This window comes from Somniosus microcephalus, chromosome 12 (genome assembly GCF_052327205.1).
Source record: "Somniosus microcephalus isolate GS21.2 chromosome 12, FLI_Smic_1.0, whole genome shotgun sequence".
Lineage (NCBI taxonomy): Eukaryota > Metazoa > Chordata > Chondrichthyes > Squaliformes > Somniosidae > Somniosus > Somniosus microcephalus.
Genome location: NC_140998.1, coordinates 117,041,913 through 117,062,970, shown reverse-complemented (window position 1 = coordinate 117,062,970; position 21,058 = coordinate 117,041,913). Strand labels below are relative to the sequence as shown.

General features: G+C 41.5%; 1 protein-coding gene across 19 annotated transcripts in view; it reads left to right on the top strand.

Annotated features, from left to right (window-relative positions):
• Nucleotides 1-21,058, top strand: part of meis2a (Meis homeobox 2a) — a 96,531-nt gene that overhangs the window by 32,156 nt on the left and 43,317 nt on the right. For all 19 annotated transcript variants that reach the window (XM_086003458.1, XM_086003455.1, XM_086003452.1 and 16 more), the window contains one exon: nt 8,260-8,405. In XM_086003458.1, coding sequence (XP_085859584.1) covers nt 8,260-8,405 — 146 coding nt within the window. The remainder of the gene's footprint in view (nt 1-8,259; nt 8,406-21,058) is intronic.

Below are 21,058 nucleotides of genomic sequence, written 5' to 3'. Positions count from 1 at the left end.
GCTGCACACTGACTTTGTATCTGACAGCACAAAGGACAGTGATACAGAAAAGCAAGTAGGCAAAGCAAAGAGACAAAAGCAGTGATCAGCTAACACAGCTCCACGCAGCCTGACTAATTTATGAGAAAAAAACTGCACTGTTCACTCGATCAGCACTCTAAGGAGGCAGGTGGAATGGGAGGAAGTTTTCATTGACTCTCCCGAGCAACTGGGGAAGCCACTGGAGATACTTCGCAGTTTGAACTTTATCAGGGTCTACGCTTAATCAATACGGTATTGGAAAAAGAATTAATTACTAAAGCAGAATAAAACAGCTGCATTTTAAACCAAGGAGCCATCAATTCCGTAATCTTTCAGTTACAGCTTAGGTGCTGTGAGGATCATTTTGGCTTCACGTAATGAGGAACTGAGGGAGTCTCCTCATGAATGGTTTGGGAATTTGCATTAGTCTGTTTCAATCTGTTTACCATCACTGCGAGCGGTTTTAACCTTTCCTCATTCACCAGTTTTATCTGATAAATTATCGAACCTGTACGATTTCCACAAAATTCCAGCATTCACTGCAGGGGAAAGAATGAATGCTACAATCGTCAGTGCCATGAGAAAAAGTCTTAACCTTCTTCCACTCCCTTTTCAGTGGGCTTAGGGCTGATTGGTTTCAAGCCGGACAAACCTCTATTGTACAATTCTAGGGTCAGGGACCTGCCTGTTAAAGAAACAGTAATTTGAACACAGTCTGTAAACGTTTCATCTGTAATTTCCATAATGGTGAATTTCAAGGAGGGTTGAGGGGGTTATGGGAGATGAATTAGGTTTTTAGTGAGCTCATTAGGAAGCCAAACAGAGTTTAGACAGCAAGGCAGTGAACATAGCAGTAATCAGTTCTGCTCGCTTTGTTCCCTGCCTTCAGGACATTTTTGAAAACTTCATGGCAGGGACTGATGAGAATATGCTGAGAGAGGCTGGAATCTGGAATCTGATGGTTGACTTGTTGATTTGTAAACCCTTAATTCATTATTTCTCCACTTTAATCCCTTATTTCTTCAAGGAAATTACACGATTAATAAGCCTTCATATCTATTTACACCAGTGCCCTGTAAATCTACTCTGGAGTGATTTCAGTCATTTGGAAGCGATAAGTTGTTCACAGAAGCCTGGGAGAGGATCGATTATCAACTATTTTAAAAACAAAACTGTACTTCATAATTTCCATCACTGATTGGTATTTAACTGGCCTGTTATAGTTAAAACTGCATGCTGATTCATAGCTGGCATCATAGATAGAGACCAATTTGAGCTGACAATGTGTTTTTATTTAATATTTCTCAGAATGCCCTTTTTTTTCTGGTTTGCAGGAACCAAGAGCTCTTTGCAGAAAATTGATGCATTTTGCTCTGCTAATTTTCGTGCTCATTTCAATTAATTTAACATGACCCAGATTTCCTTCCTCAGGCTTAGTCTGACTAATTAGGAGAGTAACACCTAGAATCAGCCATATTTTTTAAAAAAACACTGGAGAAATGTAGATCTAAGTGGGTTGTGAACTAAAGCAAGGTATCAAGTGACAAAACCAATATTAGACGGAAGTGCTTGATGCCACAAGTATCTGCTCAGGAGAGTACCTGCTTTTAAGGGTCGTCGGGCTGATTTGGAATATTGGAGTTGCAGCTGAATGCGGTAGAGACAATGGTATCTTTGAGACACGGCACCTAGATAACCTCTGGGGCCAATTAGTGTAATTTCTGTAGAATTGGCAGGATTGTTCACTCCTCTCTTAGAATGGAATGGGGTGGAGTTGTTAAAGAATCACAAACTGCAAAATCCCTGTTTTGGACCGAGGCCTTTATTAGGTACTGATCTATGTCAAAGAGAAGTAAAGAGATTTTTCGAGAGCTATTATTGTGGAGAAACCCCTCCCCTGCAATTTTGAGCTGACACAATGTGCATGCAGTATTACTAACTGATTCATTCTGTAACGGCCCTCACAAAGTGAAGAATACCTATTGCACTATAAACAGAACACAACGCAAATTACTTCAAGCCATTTATACATGTAGCAATGTAGAATTTTTGTAATTCCTGTGGCCAAGGAGTTAGAAGTAGTTAATGTTCCCATTTCTTGTCAACATAAGTCGCAATTCCAGGAGCCAGAATTCATGATGTGCTTCACTTGTGCCACCAAGTAATGTTAGTCAAAAAGCCTTCTTCCTCCATACCTCAGAGCACCATGGCTGTGCAAGCACACATACACGTTGAACATCATGGCATCAGGCATCGTGTACTCGCGTGGGGCGTGCAAATGCACAGTAGCAATATTCCATTTCAAACAACGCCAGAGTTTAAGGGGTATCCAACCAATTTTACTGCTTTGAGCTGAGTAAGACCTACCTAGTTGTGTGTCATCCAAATCAGTCTGGTTACTCAGACGGGCAACTCTGATAGTAGCATTGATACATATCACAAAATTATAAAATGGCTTCTAGAGCATTCTGTCTAGTGATTAAGAAGAGCTGATACAATGCTGATTACTCTATATGAGCATTTGGTGCCACATTTATGATAATTGCAGTGTGAGTGCGGCAGTAAAGTGAGCCCCAATTTTAACCCAGCCCGCCTGGTGGGAACAGTGCAGGTGGGGCGGGGTCAAAATGGTGGCCGGGCCAGGAGGAGCTGGAGTGCTCCCCCAGATCCGCAAGGAGTCCATGGGCCTCCCCAGCCCCAACCTTGCCTCTCCCTCTCAGCACCAGCATCACCTGTGGAAACAAACCCCCACCACCTCCCCCCCAGAACTAACTTCATGCTAGAGACCAGTCCCTTGGATCCCGGCATCCTTGGGAACCCTGCCCCAATTTCTACTCCTGCTTGCTGCCCCTGACGTCACTCTGGCCGCTTTGGGGCAGGAGGAGATGCTGCAGGATTTAATTGAGGCCCAGGGGTTAAAAAGATCCAGGCCTTGGACTGAAGTCTCCGCTGGTGTTTTCCTCCCGCCCCATACCTTGCCCGCCCTGAGTTAAAGTTGTCCCTCAAATGAAACAGGGAGTTAAAATCTGAATCAAAATAACCACTTAGTGAAGCTAACTAATGGGCTAGGTTACAATAATGAATGCAATACAAGAATCAAAGATTTTTAAAAAACAGAAAAATATGCACAGAGCAGCTGGAAAATGTCATTTCACTTGCAACCAAGTAGGCGCAGGCTATTAAGCCTGGGGAGTCCAGAACAAGGGAGCTTAAAATTAGAGCTTGGCCATTCAGGAGCAGTATCAGGAAGCCACTTCTTCACACAAAGGGTAGTGGAAATCTGAAACTCACCCCCAAAAAGCTGGTGAGGCTAGGTCAATTGAAAATTTCAAAACTGAGATTGATAGATTTTTGTTAGGTAAAGATATTAAGGGATATGGAACCAAGGCAGATAACTGGAGTTAAGATACAGATCAGCTATGATCTAATTGAATGGCGGAACAGACTTGAGGGGCTGAATAACCTATGTTCTTAAACCACAGGGGCTTTTCTGATAGAAATAAATAGTGAAATGAACAGCTTGTGAATAATTCTGAATGTTTTTGTTAAAGAAATAAAAATAGTTACCACGTGCAATAGGTTTACAGCAACACCTTGCATTTATATAGTACCTTTAATGTGAAAAATGTGCCACAGCACTTCACAAGCTGAGAAAAGGTAGCGGAACAGACACTGAGTCATGAGGGGAAAAATTAGTATGGGACACTAAAAGCTTGGTGGGAAAGGTGGGCTTTGGAAAGGTATTTAAAAGAGGAGAGGTGAAGAGATGCAGGGTTTTAGGAGGACAGTTCCAGATAGAATGGCTGGATATGCCACCAAAGGTGGGATGTGGGTGGACACACAAAATGCCAAGGTCTGAAGGCTGATGGGTAGAGGAGGGGACATAAGGCCAGAGAAGGTTGCAAAGATAAGGTGGGCAAAGCTGTGGAGTAATTTGAAGATGAGGATAAGAATTTTAAACTTAATGCATAGAGGGACGTGGAGCCAGTAGAGTTCAGGAAAGAGGGATGATGGGTAGTGCAGGACAGGATACCGGCAGCTGTGCTTTGGACAAGTTGGAGATTTTGGATGGTAGAGTATGGGAGGTCAACAAAGAGGGCATTGGAGAAATCAAGTCTAGAAGTAACAAAAGCATGGATAAGAGTTTCAGCAACAGAGGAGCTGAGGTACAGATGGACATGGACAATGTTGCAGAGGTGAAATAAGCAGACTTGGTAATGGGAATTGAAGTTCAGTTCTGAGTCAAACAGGACAAGATTTTCTGATTCAGTCTGAAAAAGTGGCCAGGGAGTGGGATGGAGACAGTGGCAAGGCTGAAAATGATTGCTTTGATCTTCCTGATTTTCATTTGGAGGAAGTTGTGACTCATGCACGACTTGATGGCATACATGCATTCTGACATTACAGAGGTGGTCAAGGGGTCAAGTGCGGTGGTGGAGTAATAGAGCCGGGTGTCGTCAGCATATGTATGGAAAGTGACCTCAGCCCCATTGAGTGCCAGTGATCATTTTATATTACAGCGAGAAGCATTTTCTTTTCCTCAGAGTTTACAAATATGTATATTCTCCCCATTAAAATGCACGTCTTCTTTGTCGTATTGATTACAATGAGATCTGAGAACTGTTCTGTGCCTGACTTCTAACTTGGCACTATTGAGTACTCATATACCTACCATAATAACATTTTAAAAGTGAAATGGAAAAAGCACTTTGAAAGTACCTATATTCACAGCCTAAATATAAACTTGTCAGGAACCATTGAACACAGAAAAATATTTAGCACCTGAACAGGCGAGCACAACTCATTCCTAGCTTTCTGCTTATGGGTCACATTATTGGTTGTCTCCGTTGTTTATCTTGTTATCTTCGCTGGACAAATGAGAACGTTTGCTGTTTTTCAAGGACAGCTTTAATATAGCAGATTTTTGTGTCATTGAGGCCACATTTCTGACTCTTTCTAGCTATAAATATGCCCTGGAAAGACGGTCAGAAAGGAATTTGCATAAATAAGTAGGTGAGGTGTACTGCATTGCTTCATTGGAAGCTGAAGGTGAAGCTTAAAGACGGATGTAATACCTTAATCTACTTTTTTAGCCCTCGCATGTTTATATTATGATCTATCTCTGCCTAATTTGGTTTAAGTAGTAGCCGGTACATTTTGTTTACCATTTAGCAAGAGTCTTTAGGTTCAGTGTTACTGGAGTCTTAATCCTGCCTAAGCACGGAGCAGCAATGGCTACAGCCCCGTTGCCTGATGTGTTGTGAATGAAGCCGCTTTCTGTCAGTAACATGTGGTCTCTTCACTGGAGAGCCCTGCGTAAATCCTGTGTAAATAGAGGGAGGCTAACAAAAGATGAGCCCCTGCAGCTCAGAGCATTTGAAGCCATTTGGGGGTTGAATGTGCTAAATGCTGCTTATACCGCCTGAAAAGTTGAGGAGAAAGGAGCATAAAATCCGTTCTTTTTTTCTCTCTCTCTGCTTTTACCCGGAGGGGGGTTGGGGAGAGAGGGAGGTTGTTCTGGGCCAGAGAAGCCTGAGGTAAGCCTATGAGGAGAGTTTTTTAGTGCTCCTTTGAGTGTAAAGAAGGTGGCATGGGTCACTGTCTCCTCTTTAACATAGGAAAACCCACACAGTTCGTAAATGTTGCATGCAACAAAAGAAAGTGCAGCTGTTATACAGAACTCCAGCGCAGTAGGCCATGCCCTGCTGAATATCTGGTCACTTAAAAATAAATCTTACTAAAATTCAATTTTAACACACAAGAGCATACAGCACAGCAGGATAGAAAGAGAGCCTAGTAATTAGTGGGTCAGGTATTGGTTGTTTCAGGCAAATTAAGAGGAAAGTAATGCATTTTATGCAACACCACTTTGATACATTTTAACCCTAGTGTTGTAAATGAAACGTGCCAAGAAACTAACATTATCTTACAGGCAAAAACATCATGTTACAAAATAAATCAGTGAACTGCCTCATATCTTACAATTATCACACCGCTAAAAGACCAGATACTAAATTTAAGATTAATACCTTATTACAAAGGTTTAATTTGAGAGAAAGGTTGAGATAGCTAATGATTTTAGCAAATACTAAATCCTAACGATACTTATTTTTATTAGTTCGTTTTCCTTTCTTCCCCATCTCATTTTCTAATATGCACACATACTTCTGATGCCAGCTTTTTTTTTTAGGCGTAGAATTTTCCTCTCCCCAGGCACAGCTTTCCAAAACCGCCGTAGGCTCTAACGCAGCACCTCAGATCCCCAAGGCCCAGTGCCCAACTCCTAATAGCCACTCTCCATCTGTGTCACATGGACAGATGATAAGACATTTCCAGTTTCTGTTTTGGAGTGTACATCCGCACAGGTTAAAATGCCATAGTTGCCAAGGAACAGTCAGAAGCCATTAGCATTTGGGAAAATTTGCCCTGCAGCATTCCTTCCTGGCATCGTGGAAGAGGGGTGTAAATCACCAGCCCTCTGTGCTTGGCAATTGTAATGAGGCTCTGTGAATGTTTCTGGTCCAGCATCATTTTTATGATTATTTCCACCTTTTTGGCTCGCCGTCATGATTCACGTTCGCGGAGAAGTAGCAAAAGTTAGTGGTAGATGAAGGGTTGTGCACTGACATTTGTGCAGATGGAGGGAGCTGCACTGCCTTGGGGCTGGGTGGCTGTAATGAAGTGGCTTGTCAGTCTGTAAATACTGGGGTCGCCTCTTCGACGTGATGGAGGGTATCACATTGCAGTGAAAATGGAAACGTCAATAAAATTAATCTGCCAACTCTTTGCTGTGGGTTTTTTCAGCTTCTGTGGCCGGAGAGGTAAAAAAAAATTGTTAACTTGCGTAAAAGTTGCCGAGGAAAGGGTCCTTATTTAATGTAAGCGTTCAGTGCCACCAACCCTGGTAATCATATAACTAGAAGACAGTAGTAGAATTAGCTACTACGTTTGTAGCATTCCTCAGGAAGCTATGCGGCTCTGGCTATGCTGAGTCCTAAGTTTATTGTTTTAGGCTTTCCTGAACAAGGTTTTTACTTAGCATGGGATTTATGGCATTTACTCCTAATGAATGTCTATTCTTAAATTACAAAACCCACAGTCTCAGCGCAATTTCCAGATGTCCTTCCAGGACCTCGGCTTCTTAAACATCAGCAGGGAGCATAAACTCTACACTTCTCTGTTTTCTTCTTTCGTGTGGCTTTAGGCTAATGATGTGCAAGAAAAAACATAGCCGTCGAATGAAAAAAAAACCCTGATGCTGTTTCAGTATCCTTCATTTATTTTGCATTTGATTATACTTTGGGTCCCTTCTTTCTTCTTTCTTTTTAATGTTATTGGTTCAAATATTAATGGGGAAATATGGTATATATAGGTGCTCTGATTGATGCCTCTCAAAAACAGGAGGACAAGCACGTATGAATTTTACGAAAGTACGAGTCCAGGATTGCCTTGGTGCAGAGTTTTTTTAGATACATAATTTAGATGCCCTCTAGGCAGGCTTTCAAGGCATTTTTGCCTGAGGGTAAAGAAAAATAACTATGACTGTTAAAAGTAAATGATTTTTGCTAATGCACAATTAATGCAAGGAAAGGCAGAACAGTGGTGAGAGTGGATAGAGGTAACTCCTGATTTAAAGAATGCACCCTGCCTTGATATGTACCTAATTCTCTTAAATATGAGAGTCGGAAGTAGTGATGCAGGGAGACAGAGGGTGTCATCCCATGCAAATACAATGGGGGGGGGGAGGGGTGCGATGATGAACTGTGGTCTGCTCTGTGCAACGAGCCATGACATAGTTACTTACACCTTATGCAAAATCTCAGTAATTTTCAGATTTTTTTCTTTGCTTTTAAGTAGTCATATAGTTTTAGTTAGAAAATCTGCACATAAGCCATCCCATATATTTAGGGAGCAAAATGAGATCAAAACAAAATTATCATTGCAGCTTTTAAACCATCTATAAATTTAGTTGACAGAGGGCTACTTCTCTCTGTCAGAAGCATAGCAATAATTGAATTAATGATACATGCGTGTTCATGTGAAGTTTATCAAAACAGGATTGGGAGACATGGTGCCTTGCATTAAAGATTATTCACATAACAACTCAGTATTTTTAACGAGTAATGTTATCAGCTTGCATTATCTCAAATCAGTGTGAATCAAATTTGATTACTTTTACATGTTATTTGCAGAATGCTCATAATGTGTCATTTTTTTTTCTTTGTTCTGTGATTTCAGGCGATGGGTTAGACAACAGCGTGGCCTCACCAGGCACAGGTGATGACGACGATCCAGACAAGGATAAAAAGCGACAGAAAAAGCGAGGCATCTTCCCCAAAGTAGCTACAAATATTATGAGAGCATGGCTCTTCCAGCACCTCACGGTATGTACAGTGAAAAGAAATCATGTGTTGGTTAATAGTGCATCCTTGATGTTGATTTAGATGGCATCTAAAGTTCAAGAGAAGTTGTTTCTTTAATCTATGAGCACTGGGCTCCATTTTCTGTAGATGTTCAACTCATTAAAGTATAATTGTGCACGACAACATATATATGAAATACCAAGCCTTGCTAAACATTCTCTTGTAGATGACAAAATTCACAAGAGCATAAGAAAGAATGTGAAACACTTTTTACATTGTTTAATATTGTTTCTGGTCTGGTATTTTGAGGAACTATTAAGAAATCACTTCATTAGCGAGCATGTTTCTGAACGAGAGCGCCAGAAATGCACTTTCTGACCACGTGCTGTATATATCAAGTCTCCAAGTCATTGCTTTTATTACTAACTATAGATGTACAGTTTAAATGTGAATGATGCTAATTTCTGTTTCAATTCTGTTAACCCATTAAAACAGGCTTTCTGGTGATTTCATTATACATTTACAGGGTCATTAACTGTACCCATTGTGATAGGAGAATCTCAGATGTTAAGCTGAGTTATGTCAGTCAAGCCAATGGGGAAGTGGAGATATTACCTGCCAGTCCAGATTAAATTTTTATCCCAGGTTGGAGACAGTGAGGGACTGTGTTTTAGGTTGTCCACAGGCATTTTCCAAGTAACAAGACTCTGAACATAAGATAATCTTAAGGATTTTAATTTTCTGTTTTAAAAGCAGAGAAATTAATTTTTTTAATGACAAATTCAAATGAATATATTGGTAAATCCAGCGGGAGTGCGGCAAAAGAGCCAGAAATTAACTGGGACCTGGACATGCCAGTCCCTGGGCCTTGCCCACCAGTTTCTGCCCCAAACGAGGCCATCCACATTAGAGGAGGAGGCTGGGGCTGAGGGGGTGGTGGGGGGGTGGGGTGTTGGACAAGAGGTGCTATAGTATTGTGGGTGCCGGCTATTGATATTTTAATTAAGGATCTCCACCCGACCCCACGTATTCCTATCAGGTCAGTTTCAGAGGTACCGTGCAGGTGCATTCTGACACTTACGCAGGATTCGGCCTCTGGACTTTCAGGGCCCTTACTTTACTATGTCACAAGTTGAAGTTCCACCTGTAACTAAGATGCAGTTGCCTCAGTCAGGTGAGTTCCATCAATTCTTTGCTTGGTGACACGACAAAGTAAATGCAGCAAGTGGGCGGAGGAGGAGGAACAAACTGACTCTGTCCAACATGCCCTGCTCAATTTGGAACTCTTGCTGGACATTTATGGAAATGCTTTTCAAGAGTTGATTCATAGATATGTAACGTTCATTCCACTTCCCCAGCTCAAAGAGGAAATGTGGCACAAAACAATCTTTAAAAGGGACAAATATATTAAATGGGAAGACAACATGAAAGTTCTGCATGTGAAAGAATCAGTTGGCATAAATAAGTGGGTACTGTGCAGTAATAATGTGTATACATAGGTTGTGGATATCTTTCTTTGTTGAAGGATTGTGTCTTCTGCAGAAAACTACTGTTCCCAATTAGCTGGGAGTAACATTGTTATTTATTCTTTGCGTTAAAAGTTTAGTTATTTAGTTTTTGCTGTGAATACATTCAAAAAGTTTCAGTTTCCAAACATTTATAAGGTGTGTTTTTGAAAATCGCAAATTAATTTTGTTAAATATACTTATGAGTGGCTCTTAAGGGGTTAACCAAAAAAAAAGCTTTCCTGCTGAAATCACAATAAAGATTTAACATTTATATATTTTAAAAATTGTTCCCATCTGATAACCCACAGTTTCAACTCATTTGTTTAGCCACAAAGATAGGTTTTAATGCAAACTAAGATGCATTTGTTGAGCCGCTGCAATTTCTTTGTGTGCACTTTAAGCTCGGGGATGCTTTGTACAGTATGTGGGTCCAGTCCTACAGCTGGGAAGCAGCTGCTTCCTTTGTAACAGCATGTGCGCTGAAGTGTGCAGCTCCTGTCATCACCTGAATACCTTTAATCAAAAAAAAATATTTCATTCCTACAGCAACCGAACTTTGCCAACAGTATTTTCCACCTGCAAAATTAAGCGTATTTTGTCATTGTTTGGGCAACAGACTTTTATGCAAAGCTATAGGTTACATTATCAAATTGTAGTGAATTATTAAAAATATTAATAAGCTAGTGAATACGACCAGTAACTTGTTGGGCAGAGTTAATAAAATAGCTTCTCCAGTTATATGGAATGTAGGGGGAAACGTACATAAATGTGTCTTATCTGCGGATTCTTAGAGCTGAGCCCCTAAAAATGTAAGATCTAACCTTTGATGTGATTGTTTCCCACTAAATGACACTGAATGTGGTGTCTTTGCATTCAAACAATTGCACTGAATAATTCATGATAAACGTACAAATATTTGTGCGGTTGTTAAAGAATGATAAAATAGAGAATCCTAATAGCTGAGTGGGTTAATACACTTTGTGCTTGTGGCTCTGAGCTGCAATGACCAGGAAGGTCCCAGGTTTAACCGGTGGGCTGTACTGGGTTTGTTTTATCTCAGCCAGGCTGGTATTCAGGGCACTGCAATTGACTTCAGCATCCTCAGGCTTTCGTGGGGAGGGAGAAACATGCCAGGGATTCCTCTCCTGATTACTGATCCAGTAACCCCTGCTGGATAGTGCACATGTGGAGACGTTCAGTGAGGACAGAATCAGCTGCGATTTCCCTCGCTTTCCCTTCCCCTCCCCCCCCCCCCCCCCCCCAGTAGAATAGTCACTTCACACATATGAAGAACGGCCAGTTTGGATGAGGTACTGGGGGGACTGCCAGTGACGTCGATGCCAAACTCTAGCAATGAGTCACAGTTTCAGGAGAGAGAAAAAAAGAAGGGAAAGAGGGAAAAAGTTTTACTGCATCGGTCAGTCTAGATTGTATTTGTGCAAAATTTTAGAATTTATATTTAAAGTATCAGCATGCATACAGTTAATGAAATCACATGATGCCGTTACTGCAATAAAATCCACAACAACCTGTACCGGCAAGATTTTACTGTTACACAGTTGGTGTGAAGTAAAATACTTCCATTGAGATGGTCTCCAGGCACAGTATGCTTGTGCACTAATGACGGTGTCATGTAGGTACAGCATTGTACTATCAAGGCAGAAACTTGCACTTGTTTTAGCAGCGAATATTACCCTTTTTTTTGCTCCCTGAATGCAACCCTTCATTTTAAACACCGGCTGCAATTTGTCCGTATTTTGTATGGGAGATTTTACAAGGGATTCATAGATTTATAATAAGAAACTACAAGAACAGAGATGAAAAGCAAATTGATTCTGATAGCAGGACGCAGACACAGATTTGTAGCAGCCTTCTATATTGTCTTTATTTCTTCTTATGGGTGTAAATGCAAGGTACAGGTGTGACTTAACAGAGGGAAAAAAGACCAGCAGACAGGCTGGGGTAGCTCTTGACTTTGCGTGATAGTGTAAAATAGGTGGTAGGGAGAAGGCAGCCTCTTTTACATTGAAGTCAATGGAAATAAAAATTGAGAGAGATGTGTAACAGGCTGCCGACTCATTGTCACCCATTTTACACTATCGCACAAAGTCAAGATTTACCCCACTGTCTTTTCCAGGTGGGAAAATGAAATCTGAATTCTGACACTTAAGTTCCAGCTATTTTACTCTATCAAAATATAACCTTAAGGCCTTCCAGTGATAGGCACACAATAAGCTCCCACTGTCAACCAGGCCATTTAGAAAAAGAGACAAGCAGAAGAGAGGTGTTCCCCCAAAGTGAGGGAAAAAAGTAACCTTGGGGTAGAAATGGGCCGCGGCCTGTTTATGGGCACATAACCAACACAGACGGCGAGCGCCCCAACCGGGAAGCCAGAGGCTCACCAGAAATTGGGCCTCTGACTACCTTTCAATAATTCGGGTGAGTTGCCAGTACTTCCGGCTCCAGAGACAGCTCACCCATTGCGAACGGGTTTATTTTGGGCAGCAGCCCTCAGATAAGTCCTGAGGAGATCGCAGGTCGGCAGTGGTCCTTGGGAGTGCTGTGGAGCCGCGAGGAGCAGTCCTGCTCCTCTTGGTTCTACATCAAATTTTTCAAAAATGTACTTACCTTTTTGGTGGGGACCACTTGCTAGGCCACATCCACACCAGGAAAATCTGAGCAGAGATGGCCCGGCAGCTGCTCCACTTTAGAGCAGCCCAATTTCCCAGAGGGGTCCTGAAACAGACATTAGGCCCCTCATTGGTGTGTGCAAGGGGTCAAATGGCTGTTTTATGTAGCCCCCCACCCCCGGCACCTGAAAAATGGCCCGACCCAATATCAGGTTGAACATCTGTCAGGCAGCCTTGGGGCCCTTGGTCCCCAAATTTACGGGTGCAACAAGGTCCAATTTCTACCCCCTTTCCTTGTACACACATTGGTGTAATAGCTGGATTGGCAGAGGCCCGGGAACGGGTCACCTGAGCACCACGTGAGTTGGGAAATGGTGTGAAGTGCAGGGAGGCTGTAAAAGGGGGAAGAAAATAACAAAATGTTTAAGCAATTTCTGGTAATGTCTGTATTACACGTAAATACTTTATTACAGCGGTATTGGCCTCGATATTAATCCACCAAGTTGGGCGGGAATGTGTCGGGGTGGGGGGCTGTTAAAAATGTGAAAACGGGGAACGCACCCTCAACCCGCCGCCTATGCCCCTGCCGCCTTTTTTATGGCGTCTGGTTTCACAGCATCCAAGTGTCACGCCGTGAAGAGGTGGGGCACTTCATCAACATATTTAAATCAGTCTCCCACATTGGGAATTTGGAGCCTGATTTAAATTTAACAGTAGTTGCGCAGGTTTCCCAGGGCTCGGGAAACCTGGCAGTAAAAGAGAGGCGGGAGCTGCTGGCTGAAGAAGGTAAGTGCCTTTTACAGCAGGAGTGCTTTCCCTGGCCCCGCGAGGAAGCCTTCAGCCATTGTGGCCTCCCCCCGGCCCGGCCCCAATCTCTGGTCTTCTCCCTCTCCCGATCCTTCTCTCTCCCCACCTCTCCCAGGCCCCAATCTCCGGCCTTCTTCTCTCCCGATTGCCACTCTCTTTCCCCCCCCCCCACCCCCGCCACCCTCCACTCCCCCAAACCCATATCTCAGCCCTTCCCCTCTGCCAGTTGTTGGGGACTGTCCCTAAGTGTCCCCAGCTGTGACCTCCTGCCACTGAGTTTCCTGCCCAGCAGCCAGTCAGCCTGTCACTTCAGCTGGCTGCCGGGTGGGAGAAAGAAGAAAAAAATTAGAACAAGGTCCTGCCGTTAAATTCATCAGGACCTCCGTGCCCCAGCCTGGACACGTACCCAGGTTGTTTTCGCCCTTCCACCGCACCCTCCCTTCTTCCCCGTAAGTATTGGAGCCATTATCTCTTTAGTACACAACTTTGTACTTTATCCACCTGCTGATTCCACGATGACTTAAAGCAGGCATTGGTTTTACTGTCCAGTAAAGCCAAGTGCTGTGTATGTAGATGTACTGATGTGCATCATTGTTGAATTAAATTTCTTCTCTAAGACATTTATTTCCTTACTAATTGTCTTGTGTACAAATCTTAATCAACTGTATTTTCTACTAATTGCCCCATAATCGAAAGGGAGGTAACTATGTCTCACTCGCCTCTTGTTGTCCTGTTTTATGCTTTAGCACTGTTGATTAGAAACAGTCTAAGAACAGACATTGTGTGGAACTCCCCCTCACATGACGTGAAGAAGAAACAATCCAGTAGCATCATGGATTTGGGTAGATTGGATTATTGACAGTATTCTCCATTCATAATGTCACTGGAGTGGATAGTCATGACATCACATGAGGGGCAGGTATACACTAAAATGCACGCTTCGGAGCTGCCTCTAATCAGCAGTTCTAAAGCCAGCTAATAGAGTATTGGAGAGACTCATAGGCCTACAGATATTCCCCTTGTTAACACTGGACTGTGTGAGAGTTCAGCACAGTACACTTCCCCTTTACAAATGTTTGTTCTTTCAGGAGAACTTTTGAAAGGAGGGAACAAGTAACTCCTTCACCTGAAAGGTTCTGAGTTCAAACCTATTTCAACACACGTACTGACCAAGCCAGAGTCACAACTCTTTAAAAGAGTAAAAATGCTTTCTGGTTTCAATGACAGTTACAATATGATTCAGACCTTTTAAAAGTCTTATCGATGCTTGGAACTTCTAAAACTTAAGTCAGAAAGATAGTGAAAGAAAGGTGAATATTGGATCCCCATTTCTTAACTGTCACTTTGATGTAAAGACATTATTAGTAAATGAAGGTATATTGATTGTGGCTTAGGGGTCAGGATTAACCAGAATGGTCACTGCTCTGTTGAAGCAGTGGGTATTCTGCCTTGCAGCTATGGCCTTTTTGGAGGTCAGGTGCCCTGTGCCCGTTTGCACAGAGGAATTAGACAGAACATGCGTCTGTAGGCTGATTACTTAACCAAAGACAAAATAATGAGTCCTAAGCAAATACTGACTAATTGAAAGGGCTGTAAATCCATTACATATTGGTCAGGGATAATCAGGAGTATTTAATCACTTTTATCTATTCAGGAGCACTGAAGCTGCAACAGCAAAGCCCTGAACCTTGCCATGTGCTTATTATTCTCATCATTATCAAAATTACTTCACAGCTGTTCTTTGCTACATCACCTCAGCTGGAGATTTAGTAACCTGTAAAATGTTTTTAATTTGGAGTCGAGTGAGTATTGCTGGAGAAGCTGCTGGGAGTTTTTTCCCCCTGTCCTGCAGGGCATGGCTGTTTTAGTGTAAAAAAAACCTTGGCAGAAGCACCCACCAGAGCACTCCTTCCACACGCAAGTCAAAAGTTTCACTTTGTTTGGCTCCTACTCAGCCTTGACATTTCCCAGTTTATTGACGAACAATTACGTTTCCCTATGACTGAAGTAATGTGAGAATTTTCCCATCTGGCTGTGCTAATACAAACAAGTATACAACTAAAACCACTGTAGAATTCAATGCAAGTTCTCTTCATTGTCCTTCCATTTTTTAATACATTATTTTAAAGCTTTTTTTTGCTCCACTCTTTGTGAAGGCCAAACTGTTCTTGTACTACAGTAATCCCTTCTTTAAGCAGTATTGTTTTTCACATCAAAAAGACTAATTGAATTATCTCATTAATTTAATTTGTTAAGCAAATGTATTTCACTATCGCAGGATGTGCTCTTGCAGGGAGGGTCCTAAGACTTTCCTTCTGAATGGGTCATTGCTGCATTCTAGCATTCATGCATTCATTAGCTTTGTCGGAAGAAAGGAACATTGGTTGTTTTTTTTCAAACAACCAAGCAGCATGGAGCAACTTTTCCATCAACCGCAGGGGTCTTTCTACATATGTTCTCAACTCTGAGCCATTGTCACCTCCTCTGAACAACTCTGAGGGACAAAAACAACAAAGGCCAGCCACAACAATTCCCAGCAGTTAGTTTAATGCAGCAAAGGGGGGAAAAAGTAAAGTATAGTTTCCACTTGTCATTGGTTGTGTTCATTTTTATAGATTTTTTTGTTACTGTGAAGAAAATTTTTAGTGTTGCAGCTCATAATGTGGTGGGGGAGGGGTAGTGATATATGGAAGGTGTTTTTTTAACATGCAGATATTTAACTATTAGGGTTTCCGAATTCTAAACATTGAAATGCATGAGACTTGAGTTTTGCCCTATTATGTGAATAGAGTGCGCCACGTAGCAATGCTTAACACACATGCCAGATGCAGGACACTTGGAGACGCTGGAATTTTACACTTGCATTCCCTTGTAGTTGTGCTATGCCAATGAAATCAGAATTAAACATCATCGAAGCTGGTGCATTCTTTTTCGATTTTGCCCAGCAACATTACCATTGAGTTAAACAACAAGCTCCTATTGATTTGACTTAGTTTAAACAAAATACTCAAAGCCAAGCAGTTAAGATATCTTGCTGAGCCTGACCCAAGACTGATTTTCATTGACTGAAAAGGAAGGATCCTTAAACTAGATATATTGAGAAGCCCTCAGACCACTCAATTAGCCCCTCGGCTTCCTTTGCCTTTGCTCTCAAGGACTCTCCTGTATGCTCTGCAAAGAACATATTTGATCACAGAATGAAAACAGGAAGTGCTCAGGCACAAAGACCTCCCCCCATAAATGCTCACATCAATTTTCAGAGAGATGTCCTTATCTTTGCTACAACAAACACATTGAGGTGGCTCTTATTTCAGTGTAGAGGCTTTCAGGCCTCCATTAGAATGTGACAGGCTTTGATGGGGTAAAATTGTTACCTTTTCCAGATTTAAAAAAATCTCCTCAAATGAAATACTACAATCAGATGCTTGAAATTAATCTTTTGTGCAAAGCTAAAAGTTTAAGTTTAAGTTCAAGATACAATTGCTCATTTCATTTGCCAGCTATCCCAACCAGAATAAAACTGCAGGAGTGGAGGTAAGTTGGAAGATCACTGGGATGCAAAATATAATTCTGAAAGAGAAAAATAATTGACAGTTTGTGAACTTTAATTATGACAAATTTTAGTCATTGGCACAATTCCATTTCTGTCACCGTGGCAACACTATGGTGATGAAAATTATCATTAAGTTTGATGCAACACACATGGCCTTTGAGCTGTTAGGCTAACAGTTAACCATGTTACACATGGCTACAGGCAATCTTATCCTAGGAGAGGATGTTTGCTTGACACAAAGACTAGTCCACCCATTATAGCATGGACATAGGCTTTAGCACACCCTGTTTGTCAGGCTGCCCCATTTCCAGCAATAGTTCAGCAGGGCCTCTTTTACATTCTGCCTTGTTGCAGGAGAGTGGACTGCAGCTCAACTGGCAGAGCTGCTGTAGCCTGTATAGCTGGAACACATCTGCTTATTGTTTGCATTAATAATTGCCAAAATTATGTTTTGCACTGTTATCAGGCTTTCAATGAAGAAAAACAAAATATAAAAACAGAATTATTTACTAGATATTACCTTCTGGTCCAGATCGTAAAAAGCAGCAGTATTTTGAGTTATTCTTAACGTATGTTTTTTATACAGATTCCAATGTTCTTTTAAGTTTTGAATTAAATTTATGGTCTCAGTTTAACCCATTCTGGTCCTTTGGACAGTTTTTTTTTGTCTAGTGGGACTGGGGGTCACCTAGATTCAGAACTGATTGAGGCTCCTAGCCTCATTTGTCATGTGCTTGTTTGCTGTAGGGACTCGATGTCAGCACTTTGGTCACCCATAGCAACCTAGGGACAGTTCACTTGTCACAGACCGTGTCTATAGAAAACTAAATGTTCCAGAGCTCATCAGTCACAGAGCTATCAGATAATTATGGCGAAGGCCACCAAAGCCTCTGCTTTTATCAAACAAGGTTCTCTGCAGCCTTTTTTGTACAATGGAAAGGACAGAAGTCAACACTGTCTGCCATCTGTTGTCTTTGTCCTGTTTTCTCACATGAAGTAATGAAGCTATGAGATGGGGGTATTAACCCTTCCAGGATTGCAATAACTAACAATTTTTTAATCAGATATAAAACAGAACTTTTCTTTACAGCAAGTCTTACAAATCTATTCTCGAAACTACAGTTTTGAATCCAGTTACATTTATTTGAAATCCTCCAGATCAGCCATTATTACATAAATGTATTACAGCTATATTTTATAAGGGTGAATAGGAGCAGCAATCGCATGGCATTTATACCCTCTTAGCTCTGAATCACAGAAAATAGTTTTTGTCAATTGTTTTGTGCTCTGTGAATGTTTAAGCGATGGTACAATGCTGTTTCCAGCAAGTTGTCATGCCAGCACTACCAATTTTTTTGCACAGCAGTGCATAGAGGACTAGTTTACCCAAACAGTTGGCGAGTAAGAATGGTGCCAGCCATCCCCCACTCCACACAGCGCCCACCCCACCCCACCCCCAGTCCCCAATATCTTTCTTTTAAACGATCGGGTTAAGTTTGCCTGAAAGAAAATCTAGCACAACTCTGAGCTTACGTTGCCAAAAAGGTACTGTCATTTTTCCAATGACTGTAAATATCGAAAGGGATTTTGGTTTGCCACAGGGCTGATTTTTACATCCTGACATTATTTTAATTATGCTCTTCCCAAAGTGCCCTGTTGCATGCTTATGACACCAGTAGAAAGCACCTTTTGCTGCTTTAATTGACATAAAATATGTTTAGCCGAAACGCAAAAAATAAATTGGCCCCTGTCTTACATTTTCTCAGTATTACTTCTAAGTCTAATCCTAGTGTTCAGCTGTACGCCACAATAAAAGTATAAATATGCATTTTTGGAGGAAGGCTGGTCTATTGCAGATTTAGCGACATTTGAAATGGCTAAAGCTTTAGCCTGATTTCTAATGCACAGAATATACGATTCATTTGGACAGTGACTAGTAGAAAAGATTGGCAGAAGCTTGAATTATAATACTGCTGGAAATATTAGCATGTCTTGAGCACTTCTTTCTCATCTAATAGCAAGATGTTTTCATGCTTTATAGATCACCTTCTTTATAAAGTGCTACCATAGGTAAATCCCAAATCCAGCTTAGCTACACTTCAAAGGGCATAAATATTTTTGAACTAGCAGAAGTCAAACACAGTGCTTATTGATGACTTTATCTGTAAAACACAAAGAGTAGACTGGAAAAGAACTTCTGAGCAGAGCAAGCAATTGGTTTTTCTTCAGAGAGATTTTTGAAACTAAAGCTTGCAGTCCCCTTTACCACTATGGAGTGCTTACAAAGTGAAAAGAGTAATCTGTTCTTTTTGTGTTAGTACTGTGTGTCCCTCAAACAAACTATCTAAAAATGTAGAGTGCAGATTTTTTTTAATCTCAGTTTTTCACTTGCTTAATATTTTTAACCATCCATTTGAATTAATCATGGTTTCCTGTAGATACCACTTTAATCCCAGCTAAAAATGTTTTTTTTTAAATATTTTCAGAAAAGCTTTGTAAACTTGAACTTAAATATAATTCTGTAAAACCGTATTTTCACAAGAGTGGATTTTCACTTATCACCCAAATGTGCTTTTTAAAAAAAAATAAACCCTCGTCATCTTCCTGCTAGCATCTGCAATTTAATATTCCTACATTGCAAGATCAAAATTTAATGGATTAAAAAATGAACTCACCTGCCCTCACATAAATAGCCAGAAAATTACCTTACCATGAAAGCCTTCCATTTTTCAGCATTGAAAATCCAGATTGTTAAGTCTATACTCATTTCCTAGTCACATGCTTCCTATCAAACTTGCTTATTTGCAATATAATGAACAGATAAAAGTGATACGATCCAAAGGAGATTGTAAAATGTACTTGTGTAGGTATGGCTTTATATGGTGTTTTGTGTCAGTATTCCACACGATTTAGGTTCTGTGGCAGCGCCAACCTTCGCAGAGCAGGATTGCGTACTTTTTTGCAGCGCTGCTGGAGGGCGTTGTTGACGAGCTGCTGCTTTCAATGTAGTTGCCATTAATCATAGGCTGCCATGTTGTGACGCAGGTTCTAAAAATGTACCATTGAGATGTTGTTATGTGCTGGAGGCCTACAAACAGCACAGGTCTTTGATATTCGTCTCACACCAGGGTAAAGAAAATCCAGAGCAAAAGTGCAAATAGACAAAGAGCTAAAAGGGTCGGGGGGGGGGGGGGTTGCAGGGGGTGGTTGGAGGGGAGGAAAGTAGTAAAATCAAAAACAGACACAGGGACTCTTTGGTTCACCAGTGCTGCTATAAATCTTTACCGTTTGACTTGAAAATTAAACGCTGCGCTGTTACATTGGAACATTTTTTGATTAGGGTGCACTCTACATCAGTTGTGGTAATGTCATTCAAAGCTATCTAAAAAAAGTAGCCTCAGACTTTGGCCGCTTTTGTTTTTAACGATAATGTAATTTTTGATGCCTAAGCATGTAATACGGTGCAACTGCTAAACCACTCCTTTGTATATCCATAATTGTGAGCGGTTTTGCTTTACCAAAAAAATGGGAAGCAAGACAACTACAGAGGTGGCTGCCTTATGAATATTCATCGGTGCCATCGCCCCTCCTTTCTTAGGGGCTCTTGAGATTTCCTGATGTCAAAAGCAAGCTTGCACAGGCTGCTATGACACCATTCACAGCCACCTCAGCAACCCTTTGCCAGCAAAGAGGAAAAAAAGCCTGTAATTATCCACACTTTTCTGAATCCCCCCCCTTAATGTTCATTATTTAAACCAGCAGCAATTACAAGTTCAAAGGGGTTTAGGAGGCTAGCAACCTGCATAATCACTGCCAAATTAAGCGGGACTCATTCGTCACAGAACAGTACACTCTGAGCAGTGAATCATGCATGCAGTGACAGGCACTGATTTACATGAAGACAGAAAGCCATGGCCTGCCGAGGTAGGGTTGAGCAATTCTCCATCCTCCAGTATCCTGGTGTGTACCCTATTCAGTTTGTTTTGGGGGGTGGGGAGGGTGGAAATCGCAGATATCGCTTGCATGCAGGTAAACCCATTAAGCAATTGTAGTTTATACTTTTAGCTCCTGGTTTGCTAGCTGTGTTAGCCGCACAGTAATCGAGTGACACGCCGAGCACTTCAGTCGATGGGCGCTAACTGAACGCTGTGTGTGTGCCTTTAGCTTAGCTTCCCG